Source organism: Camarhynchus parvulus, chromosome 1A (assembly GCF_901933205.1).
Source record: "Camarhynchus parvulus chromosome 1A, STF_HiC, whole genome shotgun sequence".
Lineage (NCBI taxonomy): Eukaryota > Metazoa > Chordata > Aves > Passeriformes > Thraupidae > Camarhynchus > Camarhynchus parvulus.
In genome coordinates this window covers 58,313,092-58,329,723 of record NC_044586.1, presented here as the reverse complement: position 1 = coordinate 58,329,723, position 16,632 = coordinate 58,313,092, and the positions used below count along the sequence as shown (strand labels likewise).

General features: G+C 40.8%; 1 protein-coding gene across 4 annotated transcripts in view; it reads left to right on the top strand.

Annotated features, from left to right (window-relative positions):
• GSAP (gamma-secretase activating protein) overlaps positions 1 to 16,632 on the top strand; it is a 45,086-nt gene that overhangs the window by 22,334 nt on the left and 6,120 nt on the right. For 3 of the 4 annotated variants that reach the window (XM_030960582.1, XM_030960580.1, XM_030960583.1), the window contains 11 exons: positions 639 to 856; positions 1,153 to 1,222; positions 1,860 to 1,942; positions 2,560 to 2,613; positions 6,344 to 6,469; positions 6,887 to 6,942; positions 7,365 to 7,396; positions 8,906 to 8,967; positions 10,490 to 10,585; positions 15,016 to 15,086; positions 15,612 to 15,706. In XM_030960582.1, coding sequence (XP_030816442.1) covers positions 639 to 856; positions 1,153 to 1,222; positions 1,860 to 1,942; positions 2,560 to 2,613; positions 6,344 to 6,469; positions 6,887 to 6,942; positions 7,365 to 7,396; positions 8,906 to 8,967; positions 10,490 to 10,585; positions 15,016 to 15,086; positions 15,612 to 15,706 — 963 coding nt within the window. The remainder of the gene's footprint in view (positions 1 to 638; positions 857 to 1,152; positions 1,223 to 1,859; positions 1,943 to 2,559; positions 2,614 to 6,343; positions 6,470 to 6,886; positions 6,943 to 7,364; positions 7,397 to 8,905; positions 8,968 to 10,489; positions 10,586 to 15,015; positions 15,087 to 15,611; positions 15,707 to 16,632) is intronic. The other variant, XM_030960581.1, reaches the window with a different exon arrangement.

Genomic DNA, 16,632 nt, shown 5'->3' with positions numbered 1-16,632 from the left:
GTATGTGTAATGAAATATTGTCCTGCTAAAAATGAGTGGAAAGCATTACTGCTGGATGGTGGGCCTGATTTCTCTGATACAAGGGCTCTGAAATACAGTATCTGTATGTGGTACCATGGTGGTGAACACTGGTACATAAATAAAATTATTTTGGTCTGAGGCTTCAGTGAATAATTGTAGAGCAGAACCTGCCTGTTCTGGCCATTTGGATTGATGGCAAGAGATCCACCAGTAGAAGTTTGTATTATGCTTCTGCATGTGAGCAGTTCTGACCTGCACAAGCTGTACCAATAGGTGCTAATTCTAGTGTTGAACTTGTGCTACTGTCCTTGTGCTCTGCTCTGTTCCATCACATGTACTCTGATTTGCCTTGGAGCAGCATTGTGAGCCTGAAATCTCTACACTTCTCTGTGTCAGCAATAGGGAAGGAGAGAACTGAGTATGGACTGTGCTCCTTATCTGCTTTCTTTATGGAGCCAGCACCATTCCTCCTCCTCTTCAGTATATACTACCAGGCAGGTAGTGCAAGAGGCAGACTCTTTCTTACTGCTGGGGGCCTACAAATCTTAAGAGAAACACTGTTAGCAGGCAAATTTTATGTTCTTACTCCTTTTTGTTATCAAACCAATGTTCTTCAGGTGAGGATGCAAGAATTGACATGTTACAAAACTGTTCCATCCGGTCCCCATGGGTGTCAGCAGTTCTGGATTGCAATGCAGGAAGTCTGTACCATGTGAGCATCAGTGACAGTGCCTTGCTGCAGCTCCTACAGAAGAGCAAACGAGACTGTGAGAGATTGGCAGCTCTGCATTGTGCCCTGCTCTACTTTGAACACACAGAAGACTTGGAAATGCAGGTGGGAAAAGAACTTCCTCTAAATTTTTTTCCAGTGACTGACATCTTATACAAAGCAGGAGCAGGGCATGAATGGCATCAGCCAAAGAGAGGTCCTGATTCACCTGGCAGTGCCAAGAGGCTCATCAGCTGGGCTGCCCTAAACTCCATTATCAGTCCAGGCTGGCCTGAAAACATTTGTGTCACTATCACTGCTCCATGCAAAGTGTTAACTACGAGAACGAAATTTTCTATACTCTCTTACAACACTTGATTAAACAGACAGATGTGACAAGCTCCCTGTTCTCATTCTGACAGATTATTCGGTGGATTTCTGAGAACCTGTCAACATGTCATTCTTTTGACCCCATTCAAGAATTTATCATTGGTAGGTACTTCTTTTCTTGCATTCTGTGTTTTCCTGCATGCTCCAATTGACACTAAGGAGAGGCCATGGCAGTACAAACTGACTCTTATTTCTGAACTTTTTGGTTCTGATTTGTGTTAACTAACCTGCATTTTGTGGCATTAAGAGACAGTATCAGTAGTTTAGAAGATACATAGACATCTCAAAATCAGATTTGCAGTAAAAATTTTCAAATGCATTCTTCTGTCTAATGGAACAAATGGATTTATCATTATTTTAGGTCTCTGGAGATTGTCTCCTCAGCTCCATTCTCCTTTAGCTCTAGCCCAAACCATTTTTTTCAAAAGGATTTGGCTTATCATGATACTCTCTTCTAATAGGTAGTTTCACAGTCTAGCCAGTGCAGAGTCTTTGTACAGAGGACCCCTGCAGTGCTGAGCTGTAGCCAAGCAGCTGACCCAGCCCTGCAGCCACCTGGACTTCTCTTCCTCCTTTTGTGCACAGAATGGGACCAGTTCCACAATGGAGGAAGCTGTTTCAGAGACAGCAGCAGGATTTGTCCCTAAAAAAGTGTCAGATAAGGAACAGTGAAGCCTACTCTTGTTAACTGATAGTTTATACAATCTTGTCCTTATAAATATTTTCACATTATATTCAGCCTCCCTGTACTGCAGAATGTGCCTGGAAACTCAGAACCTGGATAAACTCCTGCCTTACACATCACTGCATGACTGGATTGGGGTAAGATAACAGCTGGTACTTTAATTAATAGCTAGAGGGTCTGGTTTTTTATCCCTTAGTACAGCCTATAGCTTGTGTGTCTTACCTTTTCATAGATATGCTACAAATTGATACCTTTATGCCTGAGCTTTATGCCTGCTTTAGTTTGCCAAGTCTTACCCTTTGTGGTGTTTTCCATGAGGCAAATTTTTTGTCAACAAATAAAAGCATTTGTAAAACCAAGAACAGTTATTATAATTGAATGGATGCTTAAATATCTTGGTTTTCATAATGAAGTATTAATTTAGTCCTCATCACATGAGATTTATAATGAATACAGAATACATTTAACCAGCAAAATCATGCACTTATTTCCAGGACAAACAGAATCAGTAAAGTTATGATTTTCAGGTAAGCTTGAAGAAGTAAAATAACTTCAAGCAAGACTTTACAGTTAGAGTAAATAGTGTCTTAATTTCTCTGCTGTAACACTGTTCTAATATGTTGTTTTTTTTAAAAAATAAGGGCACGGTTTTGGCTAGCTAGCTAGTTTCCTGGAGGAAATGGGTGATGGAGATTAGATGCCCCATGTTCTATGCTAAATTGTAAGACTATAAATAATTTTTCTGTATTTATAGGCTGTCCCTGGAGTAATATGTGCCACAGACATTATTTCTCTACCTGTGTTAGAAGTAAGTTCCAGTATAAAACCACATTTGTACTTGCAGATTAGTAGCTGCTTTTTTTGTGGGTTGGGGGTGTGCTAAATATAAATGCAGCAGTATCCCCACAGCCCTATCCAAAAATAGATGTGAACAGAAAATTGCCCTGTTGGAAATGATTTATGCATTTACTAAAATATCAGTTAATCAGACTCAAAGATGATGGGTTTTTTTCCCTTTCTGAAGACACCTCTATTCAGCAGGGAGGATTATCCACAAATTAATTCTTGTTAATCAGATTGATACTGCTTCACTTTATGACTTTGGTAGCTGAAGGCAGATGTGGCATAACAGACAAGTAGGATTTCTACACATGCCTACATATGCCCACTTTGAGGGCTATTTCATTGTGCTGCCACTGGTGTGGATGGCTTGTGACCCTCTCACTTTGTTTTGTCCAGAGCATCCTGTGATTGCACTGATGTCAGGGCTTTGGCTACTCAATCTAGACAAATTCCTGCACAGCCTGGAAAGGGCAGTGGGCTGTGTGGGGAGAGCAGGGTAGGTTGTTTGGGTAGGAAATTATACTTTCCATTGAAAACAACATGAATGATTCTTCCTGTCTTCCCATTCCACTCCCTCAGCTCCAGTTTAGAGAAATTCTTGAGATTTTCCTAAGCACTCCCCTACAAAACCTGAAAGAGAATTTTAATAGACAGTTTTTTGTGGAGAGCTAAGGGGAAGAATGAGGAGTTTAGACACACCAGCAACACATAGGATTAGACTCTGGATGCCTGACAATGTTGTTCCATGTAGCTCTTTAAAGATGTGCTTATAATTAGTCATAAAGCATCAGTGTTCACAAAACCTTTTAAAAATCAGTGAAATTGCCACTGCTCTCTCACTCCGCAGCAGTGCATCACAGCTGTGCTGCACACATTCATAGGGTTGCTGTCAGGGAATAGGGCTTTGCATGGCTTTGCTTGGAAGGGCTGCCCTGAGAACTGGGACGCCTGGGGAAATCAGATCTTGAGAAAATTTGTGTGCAGATAATCCCTGTAATTCACTGAGGTCAAAGTTAGCAGGACTTTAATTTGTCTGAGATTGAACCTCAAGCCCCTGGGGGCACATGCCTTTAGCAGCTATACTTCCTGATTGTGGAACTCATTTCCTATTTCTGTCTGAAACCTAAACAGTTTGAAAAGGTCAGAGTTGAGCTAAAGACAAATATTTCCTGCTACTTTTGATGGCAAATTGCTGTGACTCTTGCATGAGGACAAAGATGCTAATGCACAGGGTAAAGTTTAATACTCTGGCTGTTTTGTACCACACCAGTACCACAAACCCACCACAGCTTAAGTGGTCACTTGGTGTTTCAGTTGGTGCATGTTGTTGGCATCAGGAGTCAGACCCTGGTTACAGATCTGGTTCTACAAGTAGTATTTCTGTTGCAGAGATTTTATGGCATTTCAGAGAAAAAATGGTTAATTGTTACTTTGAAAACTTTTTGGAGTTCTCAAGCCCATGAACTGTTGAGAGCTTTTGGGAGGGCTGTGTCCATATTCACATTAAAAAATTGTTCTGTTTGGGTATCAGGTGTTTTTATGACTAAATTCTTGTTCATTAAGATATACTCAGAAAGGGGGAACAGTTAGTCCAATTGTCCTAAAGCTCTACATAAGGATTGCAAGTAATAATTCTAATTTTCCCCCTCTTTTTAAGCACAAACCAAACTTGCAGGGTGCAAATAAGTTCAGCTGGAAAGGGAGAAGGCAGGAGGAAGAAGGGAAATAAAGAAAATAGGAGAAGGTCCAGGGGAAGAGTGAAAATACATAGTGCAAGAAATTGTCAGAGCAGCAGGAAAGAGCTTCTCCCCTGTGCTGTGCTGAGCCCCTGGGGTGCAGAGTGATGCTTTACAACACTGAATGCCATCACTGCTGGGGAGACACTGCACTACAGTCTAGAGAGACATGGGCCTCTTTAAGGCAATTGTCACCCCACATCTTTTCCAAGGGGTGTAGCAGAGAGCTCTCTATCTTCAGTTAAAAACCCACTGCTTATGAAAGGCTTCATGGGAGCTTTTTGTGTATTGCAAACTGGTGAGGCCTTGCTTTGACTTCTGGTAATACAATGTCTTTTAGGTGTCATGCTTAGGTGTTAATTCTTGACTCTCTAGAAATGTCTCCCAAATAAACACCTAAGATGAAGAAGCCTTCTCTTTTTAGTCCTTACCCTGGTGATCCTCAAGAAATAATAGATTTATTTGAAAAAATCCTTTTCTTTAAACTTTTGACTTTTTAATGAGGTCTGATACAATGCAAATTTTTTGGGATTAAAAGCAGACAACAGTCAAGCCTACCACTTCCTGTTAGAGATTTCTTATATTAAAGAAAATTGCTGTCTTGCTTTCCCCTGCCACATATTCAAGTCCAGTGTGGCCTGAACACAGTTTTGCAGTGGTGGTGCTGTTGCATGGAGTGGTCACTAGATGATACCCTTATGCTGTATTTAATATTTCTCTCATTTCATATTGGTAACATTTAGGCAACATTCTGCAGTAGTAGGTTGTAGATCTCATGAGTTAGGTCCAACAGAGTGAACATATGGTGCCATATGTGATCCTAGTTTGCAGCTGCTAAGTATAACTAATATGAAGCAAACCCCAAGATTTATTGTCTCTGCTGCAGCTACAATAATAAAGTGACAATAGGCACTGGCAGCAAGAGGAAAATGGCTGGCAGGATCGAGTCTTTGAAATTTATTTTCCTTGACAAATTATAGTTTATAGTAGGAAGTGGTTTCTTCCTTTTGAGGTTTTCTTTTAAGGTTACTGTTATTGTAGGATAGTTGAGGGGAGAGAGCAAAATCCAGTATGTTAGTGCAAGTGTAGGAATATTGTGAATTCAAAGTTCTCTTTATTCAAATGTTGTTACTGTAGTGTCTGTGTTGGGAGATAATGTATATTAAGAGGGGCAAGAACAGCTCGTACCATCTCTTGTTTTTAATTGTCAAAAAGAACTGCCTTAGTCTCATCTCTTCCTCAGCAATGCCCCCCATTGCATCTTGCCCCCTTATAAACAGCAGCTTCAAATTTTTATACCCAGTCCAAGAACTAGCTCAGGAAGCTGGTGTAGTTTTGTTTAGATTTTGAATCCTTCTGTCTGTTCACAGCTAAGTTTAGATTAATTTTAGCATTAGAGTAAAATGTTTTAGAATTGCAATGGAAAATTTTGGATTTTGTTTCTTTTCTGGGATGAAGCACTGTTACTTGAGGTTGGTAAATGGATGTTTGCAATCTAAGTATTAATGCAGCTTGGAACTAGTGGCATCCTGCAGCTGTTGTGGCCATGGTGGTATTCCTCTATTTGCAACTACGAGAAACCTCAAATGGGATTTATTTGACCAAATGTAAACATTTACATCTAGGTTAGTAGCCTAAGGCTCTTTTTACAGTCAGAGGAAGTCTAGACAATATGGCCAGTGTAGTCTGTGGTGCAGTTCTTCCCATCTCAAACATGTAAATAGGTCAGATGAATTGTGACCCAGAAATAGTTGTTCCTTCCCAGGCACCAAATCTTGACCTCAAGTCAAGTGAGTGCTACCACTGCCATTGCATCAAGAGAAATTAGTTTTGGTGCTTTGGTTTAACTTACATTGTTTTTACACTAATTACATCTTTGCAGTCACTTAGTTGGAGGGTGATGAGGTATTTCTCTAAGAGGACAGCCTATATTTATGCTTCCTCTGCAACACTTTGCAGTTTCAAAACTCCAAAGGCTTCTGGGAGAAACTCAACTCAAACCTGGAGAGTGTGAAGTATGCAGAGCCACGCTTGCACTACCACAGTAAGGTGCTCAGGAGGGAATGGCGTAACCTTTCAGAAGAGGTGAGTGAGAGGCCCTGGAGCTGAGGCACTGGAACTCCCCAGAGCTGCCTCTGAAATGGGGTTTTAAAGTAAATCATGGATGAGTTGGCTTTTTTATTTTGAAGATAAATAAATGGGAATCTGATTATCAGAAGTGCAAAGACTTGCAGTCATTTCATCTAAGGTGATGGCCTCTAAGTTTTGTTCTCTTAAAATAATGCAAGAAATTAAAGAAAAGCAGAGCTTGCTCTGCATTGTCATGAGGTTTACATGTGTGTGAGTGTGTGAGAGCACAGGCACTTGGAAGATGGTGTGAGGCCCCACTGTGTTTTATTTCCATTCAAAGAGAAAACCAAATTAATTTCTGATCTTCATTCCATCAGGGAGTATTTTATTTGGTTTTGTTCATTTTGTTCATTTTGTTTGTTCACAAACTAGAGAGAGGAGAGAAGAACCACAGCATATTTGAGGAATATTTTTGAAAATGCCAAAAAGTACGTACTGGTTTATATTATATTTACCCCTTCTTATTTTGCACAAATATGTTGGAGGAATTAATGTGCCATTTAATTAGTTGTTTAGGTATCTGATTAAAAGATACCTTCTTATCTTTAAAGAAGATTATCCTGATGAAAATCAGTTATTGAAATCCTTGTAATCACTACAGCATGATCTGAAATACAGGCCTCTAGAGCTAGGGAATTTATGGTAGATTTGAAGTCATTCTCTTGCAACCTAGACAGATAGAATTTTTTAAAGCTATCTAGTATTTTTACTATATTTAGTCACATGTACTGTTCTCAGATGTCTTTAGCTACCTTTGAAAGATCAAAGGCTCATTTGAGTTTTTAGTGATGTTATGAAAGCCTTTAGAGTATTGCATATGAAACACACTGATTTTGGTTTCAAACCTCAGGGTGCTTTCTCATCTGGACACTTGGGACTCTGGTAAGTGAAATCTTTCTTGATGCAAGCCTTAGGTTTATTAGAATATTTCCATCCAGCTGTTGTTTGCTAAAAATCAGTTGCTATGTGTGTTTTCAGCCCAGAAGGGTTTGAGGATTTATGATGAGAAGAACACTTTCTTGTACTGACTAGGAAATGCTTGAAAATAAAGTCCCTAGTTCATGTTGGATCTAACAACATAAGCAATAAAATGTGGTCAGCTAAAGGATATCTTCTTCAGGATTTTGCTTGTGGAGCAGAGTATTAATGACACCATGTTACTGTTGAGTCTTGTCCACTTGTAGCTGCCTTTGCAACATCAGGACTTGTGCAGGAGATTAGGGCTGGTGAAAAAACATGGTGTAGAGAGAGCAGGTGTAATGAATTTCTTTAGGCCAGAAACACTTGAGAGTTTTTGGTGCTCAGTTCCTCTGTCACAAATAAGTAAAACTGAATTTAGTGGTGTATTATGTTCCTGCTGTTCACACATCAGTGCCTTCTATGTGTCCTGCCACTGTGTGCTGTGACATGATGCTCATGTGAGTGCTGCTTGGTCCTTTTATTACCAAGAATTCTCAGTGTACTCATTCCCAGCCCCTGACAGCAGTCATCTATGTCACTGCTACTTGTATTGCAATGGGCTCTGACTTTGAGACTTTGTATCAACTTTGTGAACCTCAGCTTTGTGTTTTCAAAGGTGCTTATTGATAAAGAAGTCAGATGTTTAACTGTGACTAGATAATTTCTAAATAGCTTCCATCCAGTAACAAGCATCTTTGTAGTGTTTCCCTGTAGATTTGTCCTTGAGTCCTTTAAAATCAAGCAGCACAGGTCTTTGTGCTGCTAAGTGGTGGTGTAAATATATTTGAAGGTGAGCAAAAATAGGAAAATTTTGAAAGAGTTCACCACTTAGTTCCATACAATCTTGAGCTGGTTTTTTGTTTTAGTAGACAGGAAGCACTGATTAGGAAATTTAGGTTATTAATTTCAGCAGACACGGTAATCTCCTTCCATTCAGTTAGAGAAGTTGTGTTCTTTTCATAGTGGTCCACAAATCTGAGTTACAGAAGCAGCCAGACCATGGGAGAGAATCAGTGGGAGGTGATTCCCTGAACTATTTACTTTCTGTCTAGCCATTTTCTTGGAAAACCCATACATCTGCTAGGGTTTGTTTGTTTGTTTGTTTGTAAATGACAAGATCTAAGTAGCACATCAGCTCTGGTGTTACCAGAAGGTTCTCTCTGCCTCTTTGCTCTCTTGAGTCACCACACTGTGATAACTCTTACTTAAATATCAAAGAGAAGAAGTGGATGGCAGACAAAGGGTTATTTTCCATTTTTCAGTTCTTTTATTCAGTTCATGGTTCTTCAGTGTCTTAGTTCTGTAGCTGAGTAGGTCAAACCACAGCTTCTGTTTGCTTGTCTCCTCCTAAGTCCTTTTGAAGCTGGTTGAATGCTGGTGATATTTCTGTAGTGCCATGTCCTTGAATGATTGTTGCTCTGTTTGTTCCAGAGGCGAGGCTGGTACCTCTCTTTGAAGAGGAGGATTATCAGCAGCAGTTGCTCATGGGACTGGTATGTTGTGCTTCTGTCAGCGTGCACTAGAGGACGCACAGGCTCCACAGATGTGTCAGGAGTGACCTTCCAAGTCCCAGTGCTGAGTGGAAGCTCACTCAGGGTAGCTAAGGGGCAAACATGGCATTTCCTAAGTTTTAGAGTTCATCATCATGATATTATCTTAGCAGGTCATTGTAAGGCATAGGGGAAAAACAGCAATAGAAAGTTGATTTGTCAAAATTGTCAAAATGCTTTTTCCCAATGTAACTTTGGGTGGAAACTGGGAGGTCATTTAGTCTGTCAGCTATTTTTTTACTTCTTTATGTCTTTAAAACATATATAAGTGAATTCCTCTCCCTCTATTCTCTCAATTTGTTGAGTAGAGATCTTCTTGCTCCTCAATTTAACAGCTCTTTTACTATTTCTTTTTCCTTCTCCCCCACTTCTGAGATTGCTATGTTCATTCTGAGGTCCCTTCTTTTCCACTGTTTTTGCCAGTGATCTCCCTAAAGGATCTACCATCTACATGCTTCTGGGAAATAAATCCTGTCTCAAATCCCTACCTGTCCTCCCTCTGTTCCGATACATATCTTGGCTTATCCCTTGTTCTTCTACTTTTAAAATCAACTAACTCTTCAGCATGCACTGGAAGGTCTCAGCAATGAAGAGCAGATCAACACTGTCCTGTCTGTTCACATCTGAGGCAAATTTTCCTTCTTTGCAGTGGTCTCCCTGTTCCCAAGTCTTTCCTCTCATTCTCTTCAGCTTCTTTACATTCCTTCCCCTCTGTTTATTCAGACAGATCCAAAAAGCAGGTCAGTTTGTCTGTGCCTTCCTCATACCTGTATTGCTGTATTGACACAGTGAAATTAGTCTGCATATAAGTTCCTTCAGACAGAGATTTTTATTTGCTCCAGTTTCACTCTGAGCTTCTTAGTAACTCTCAAAAAAGAGCCAGCATGGATGGACTTGAGTTGCAATCTGAAGCTACATGAGGTCAGGGAATGTTTCAGAAAGGAGGGAGTGGCATGGACTGTGTCTTAACAAACATTCAACTTTAATGACTTCACAATTAATGTTTAACCTGAAATTGCTATTAATCACTATGGTTCTCAGGTTCTTGGCAACTACCACAAATTGTACTTGTGCTACTTTTCTCTATCATAAAATCTCTCAGGTTTATTTGTTTGTAATAAGTACTTATATTCTTAGAATTCAGTGTTATATTTAAATCCTTTCATCCTGTTCCCTTGGCTTTGCACAGAGAGGTGTAAGAACTGTAAGCTTTTTCAGCATCATGGAAAGTTCAACTTAGTATTCGTTTTGCTGAATTTGCACCAAGTAACCATTTTGAATATTCACATCTGCTGATGAGTTTACCAAGATTGTACAGCAGCTTGGGATCTCACTCTGCACTGGAGTTTTGTAAGGGGAAAGGTTTTATTGCACCAGTGCCTATTGATCAGGCTCTGCACCTGCTGCAGCTTTTGTGTTTCTTTGAAGATGCCCAACAATAACAAATTGTTGGCTTTTTTCCTAGATGGTTGCTCAGCTGAAGGATCACCTTATGAGACATCTACAATATGTTGGAAAAAAGAAGATTGACCAAATAGTTTTGGATTATGTTGCAAACCTGGTTAGTTTGATTTTATAGTCACTATTGTGAGCAAGTGTGTATTTGTTGGATTGTAGGTCCTTGGGTGTGTACCAGTTGTATATAGCATATGTTTGGTGGGAAGAAATTGCTTTTAAGATATTTAAATATATTTTTCAGCCTAAATTGTATAAATGGATAAAGAAAATTAATATTATTTAAATATTATTTTAAAAGTAGTACCAGTCACTTAGAATACAGAAGAAATGGTTCCATTTGCAGCTTGTGCAAATATAGTCTACTCCCAGAAATAAAATGAGAACTCACCCTGAAAGTTTAAAGCTGTTAGATCCATTTGGTTTCCTGTAGAACACATTGCTGCAAGCCTTGAATAATGAAAGTGCCACCAGGTGAAATATAAAATGAACAAAAAAATGTCACTACAATGTGACATGTGGGTAAATCACCACCACTCCTACACAGTGCCTTCAGTGGGCTGTGTGTGACAGGAGACAGTTTTGCATGAAGAAATCTTTGTAAACTACTGTGAAAATTTGCTTTCCAAATTCTTATTTTTCTGTCTTTCATCCTCTTACGAGACCTTAAAAAAAAAGCCACAAAAACCATAACTTGTGCACAGAAGTTATCTGCTTGGCTTTGTCTGTCTCAAGATCATGTCCTTTAAGTGCAGAACTCAGAGTTCTCAAAAGCTTGCATGGCAACTGTAAATCCTGTTCTTTGTGCCAGTGTTCAGTAGGAACTCCCCACAGTGCTGTGTTCTAGGGATGAAAACCTTGGGAAACTTCCTTGAGGCTACTGATGCCTGCATCTCCTCCAAAGTCTGTGTGAGTCAGTTACTCTGTCAATGTCACAGTGTTCTCTGAACCCCTGCAGCCCCACTGCCCTTCCTGACTTTTCAGGCCTCACTTTGACAACTTCACAAGTTGGTTCACTGGTAATTGGAAGACTTTTATGTATCTGTGTAGGAAAGAAACTGAAACTAGTGGTCGATTAAAATAGGAACAGTACAACATGAACCAAAGCTCTGCACCTGAAAATGGCGCTGAAAAAAGCTGAAGTGGGACATTTATTCTCCTTTTATGCAATTTCTAATAACAATTTGTTCACTTTTAGTAAAAACTAAGATAAAAAAAGCAAAAACATCTATTCAACCTTGATCTGCAAGGCTAAATTATTATATACGAAATCTTGCAAAACAAATCTCAGCCCTCCCCACAAGCAAACTCTCAGGATTAATTCTCTCAACTCAATTGACAGGCTTATTCTTAGAAAAGCTACTATAAATGAAGATAACATGCCTCTAAAAGTTGCTTCTGCTTTCTGCTGGTGCATCTTAGGCATTGTTTGGAAATCTTTAAAAATTATTTCCTTTTCAACCTTACATTTCCCCTCATCCTAATTAAAAACTCTTACATCTCATACCTTTCCATATCCTAAATGTTTCAGAGTTCTTTAGGGGAATGAACTGGTTTGAGTCTTCCAGCAGTTCTGCTGTAGCATCAGCAGTGAGTAACAGAGCTATTGAAACTAATGAAACAGGAAGAGACTTGAAGTTTGTCTGTTTGCTTTCATAAGATATTTTGCATTACATTCAGGAGCCCAGGAGTGGCTGAGATGAGGCTCCATGGTGTGTAGTCGCTGTGTAAATCGATTGCAGAAGAAGTCAGAGAAGCCAAAACTTGGGAGCACTGAGAGTTTCTTATAAAACAACAGGCAAAGGCTGGTTGCTGTCAGAGAACTGTGTGTTCTTGTATACAGAGAAGTAAAGTGGGGAAGTGTCAATGACACACCTCAGTGGGAATTCCTTGTTTGCTGAGCAGCTCTGCAGAGCTGGATTGTGCCTGGTCCCAGTCCATGTGCCACCCTTCCTGCAGTGGCTGTTTTATGTCCATAGGCTCTCTCTCCTCTGCAATCACTTTACCTTAGCTTTGCTCCATATCTGTTTTCCTCACTCTTTTCATTTCAGTGAGGCAGGAAAGGAGAGAAATAACTTACAGAAGCAGTGTGACATCTGCTGCCCTGACAACAAGTGGAAGGGGAGGCAGGGTGAGCAGGCAGCCTGTGGCACAGGAAACAGGCAGACCTGAATAAACTCTGAAATTTCTCTGCAAGTCCCTGCAGTAGCTGCACATTTCCCCTGATGTCTGTAGGGGGAACAGAAGACAGCTGCAGAGGAACAGAAGACACACAGACACCATTTGGATTTGAGTTTCCTTGGGAGGAGGAAGACTGTGTCATACTACTGCACAGGAGGGGATCTGAAAGACAGCAAGACCTTGTCTCACTTCCTTTTCTCCTTTGCTCCTGGTTCTTTTCTTTGACTTTCTTTGGCTTTGAAGTCTTTCCTGTAGAAACAGCCAAGGGATCTGAGCACTTGTAGTTCCCAATTACTTTAGGGGAACTTCAGTTTCCTTGGCACCATTGCCTGGAACTGTAGATGTTTCAAGACAAGGTGACAGCACTGTCAGCCAAGGCCCTTCTGCATGTGCTGCCTTGCTGATGGTTGTGTTTTCTCTTGTTAGTTTAGAGCACTCCAAGGGAAATGCCTTCATGTATGTGCCCCAAAAAACTTCTTATTGTGTGTCTGTTATTCAGGGAAAATGTCCTCCCCTGCTGTGAGTGTAGCTCTTAACTTGGCTGCCCCAGACACCCACTGCTAACCTCGGACAGGAAGCTGCCTGTGCTCCTTCCATCAGGCAGATAATGCTGTCTCTCTCACATGCACATTATCTGGTGTGTTATGTTCTGAAAAAAAAAGATTGAGATGGAGATTATCTTTCTGTATGTATTTCCTACGATGCCAAGGGTAGATGTTGATCTCCAAAGAGAGTTGTGCTGTTAGTGTGGGTGTCACATCACAAACATTCATGTGTTTAAGATGCAAGTATGTTGTGATAGCTTGGATGATTGTAACTTAAGAAGTTGTTAAGTTTTCTGTGCCCTGTGAAAACTGTACAGTTTGCTGTGTTGTTAAGCAAAAAATGCTTATTCTGGAGTAGCATACTCTTGAAAACAATCTGTGTTGCACAAATAATTATTGGTGATTTTGGAGCTTGTAAGAGCCTTCACTTCAACACTGATCCTTCAGATCCAGCTGCAGCTCCTGATGCAGAGGCCTTAGCTGCTCTCTCTGTGCTGGCCAGAGATGAAATTCATTCCAGCAGCAGGTGTGGTTCTTGTGACCCTTCTGTGGAAACTGGAAATCACTCATTTCCTAGAAAACTTGCTATACTCCAGAAAGATCAAATTGGATCTTTCCATTGCATCTAGAAGGTGTGGAGATGGCAAGTATTAGGTAGTTATTTTGCATCAGGCAGCTGTGCAAGCCTGGCTCAAGTTGTGGTGCATGGGAAAGGTCCTACCTTGTAGAGCTTTCTGGCCAAGGCACAGAGGAACACTCAGTAACATTGCTGAAGATTAATATTCCAATTCTGGCCTTTGCATGCAGATCTCCGGTGTGTCCTGTTTCTCTCTTGCTCAGAGCCTGTGATGACTCAGACAATGGAGAAGGCAAGGCCTATGAGGAGAAAATAGAGTAGGGAAAATGCATTCCTGGATCCTGACCATCTGGAGGGAGGAAAAGTGTTCCTAACTTCTTGTGACATCTCTTTGCAGAACAGGGCTCAGACTAGTTTCCTGAGTTTCCTGGGATTGATTGATTGCTGTGCTTTGAGGACCAGAGATAAAAGGCACAGAGGAAGTGTCTCAGTTGTGTTACTGAGATGTGGAACTGGTTGCACATGACAACCACGAGGAAGTTGTTTCAGCTCTTCCGTGTGTGGTTTCTCTTTCAGCTGCAGAAGCTGAGAAGGCCCAAGTGAGAGCAGGGCTTGTGGCTTTGGTATATGCTGACTGTGTGTGGTGGACGTCAGTGTGGGAGCACAAAGAACAACAAGATGGGCCAAGGGATTGCTTCACTTCACTGGGGACAAAAAGGAAACTCAAGAGTTGAGGAGAGGCATTTGTTTGTCTCATTTTTCCTCCTTTCCAGGACTAGATCTGTCATTGCTCCTGCATACTTTTCTTGGCAAACTGAACATTCCGCTGTCTTCAACGTTATCCGCTTTTGCTGAGCTCTTGGGACTGTTCCTTGCCAAATGCTCAGCCACTTGGACTTGCTGTTTTTGCTTCCATGGCAAACACATCTTTGAGAATTTGCTGCAAGAGCCTGAGATCAGTTATCTCCAAGAAGCACAGTGTGTTAAGTTGCTGTATGTCTTGCATGATGCTTTGATAAGCTGGAAGCACTTTAAACAGCTGGAATAGGGCAATTCTGTTAAATTCAAATTTTAATAACTTTACATTTTAAGGCCATAGAGAAAAAGAATAAAGACTTAGTAGGAGTCTCATGAGAAGTTTTTAACATAAACTGGTGTGTGGAATGAATGGAGGCCAAGAGCCTGCTGTATACAGGCTCCTGGAAACATCCAGTCTTCTCTTTTTTGTTTTAGCTGAATCTGGTGCATCGAATAATGAAAGAAGTTTGGAGGAGATACCAGCTTCATTCCTGTATCTTCTGCTTGTGAGCAAGTGATTTGTTAAAGTTTTCAGCCTGCCTTTTAAAATATGGGCATAATGATTTTGGTCTTCATCAGCAGTACTCCTCTGAACAGTCAGTGCTTGTGCTGCTGTCAGTGTCAATGTTACAGTCACTTACTCTTCCTAAGGATCCTGCTGGCCCTCTCTAGGCCAGTGAATATTAACCACACAGGCAGTGTTATGTCTGGAGCTCAAACTTGCTGAGTTTGGAGTGGTCCTAAGCTGGGTGGTGGGTGTTAAACACCTATAAAAGCCAGGTCACTCATACCAGCACCATTTTACCTGTTGCTGCTGATTCCAGGCACTGCTGAGAGCCTTGTAAATGTGCATCAGTGTGGGGAGGACATGGGGATACACAGAGACTTTGTGTGTCTGCAGCACTGGGCAGCTGGTGCTGGCTGAGCCACCTCAGTAAACAAGGCAGCATCCCATGGCCCTGCATCCCAAAGGCAGGCATGCAGTGCACTCCCAGTATGGCAATTAATGTGTTGCTACTTTGTTATCTCAGTGATGAGAGAGGAAGTGCAGCAGAGTTTGCGGTGTTCCACATCATGAGTCGGATTCTGGAAGCAGCAAATGGCATGTGCATGCCTTTACCTCCTGGTAAGTTCTGTGTTTTGCTGTTTTCATCTTGAGTGAGGAGAGCAGTGCTATAAATTCCTCCCAGCACAGCCCTGGTTGCAGCACACATATCAAGTTAGCTTTGGCAGTACTGACAGCTATTCAAGTCAGTCAGAGAGGGGAAGGCTCTTGATAAACCTGTACAAGTGAAATGAAGCAAAACTAAATTGTTACTAGAAACAGAGTAAACTAAACAGAGGTTTCCAATGGAATGTGTGGGTGCAGTCTTATCTTAGAACTAAGATTTAGATTCCATTCACATATATATATATGTATATATATATATTTAGACAACTGGACTTCAGTGTCAAGAGGCACAAGGGAAAATCCTATCCTGTAGCAGATAGAGTATTTTTTCTCATGCTCTTGCCCTGCTAATAATTTTAAGTTTTTTTCCTGAAGGGATTACTACCAGCCTTGATGGAAGAGCTGGTCTTGATAGTAGATTTTCATTTCCTAGAGCTCCTCATAATTCTTTACAGCATTTTCAAAGCACTTGCTTATTTTCATTGGGGAAAGACATCTTGACATCTTAATATCTTAATGCTTTCCAATTCTGTTTGAATCTTTCTGGGTTTCATTTCCTGATCTGTCTTCAGTCATTGCAACTGCTTTTGGTATGAGTTTGTCCCTCAGTCTGTGTGGGCACAAATGCTGCCACACAGTAGTGTTGCATGATAACAAGACCATCATCAGGCTGATGTCAAAGGAAAGCTGAAGTGTTAATGCTGCCCCTGGGAGTGTCTTCGTGGCACCAACATCCTGAGGATGGTGAGGCCTCAGATTTTGATTAATTAGGAGGAGAGAGGGAGATAAAAGACAAATTAATAGAGCAATTCAGATACAAGGCAACAGCTTGGAGACATTTAGAGACAGTGTATGACTTTATGACTGTTTTCAATCCCCTT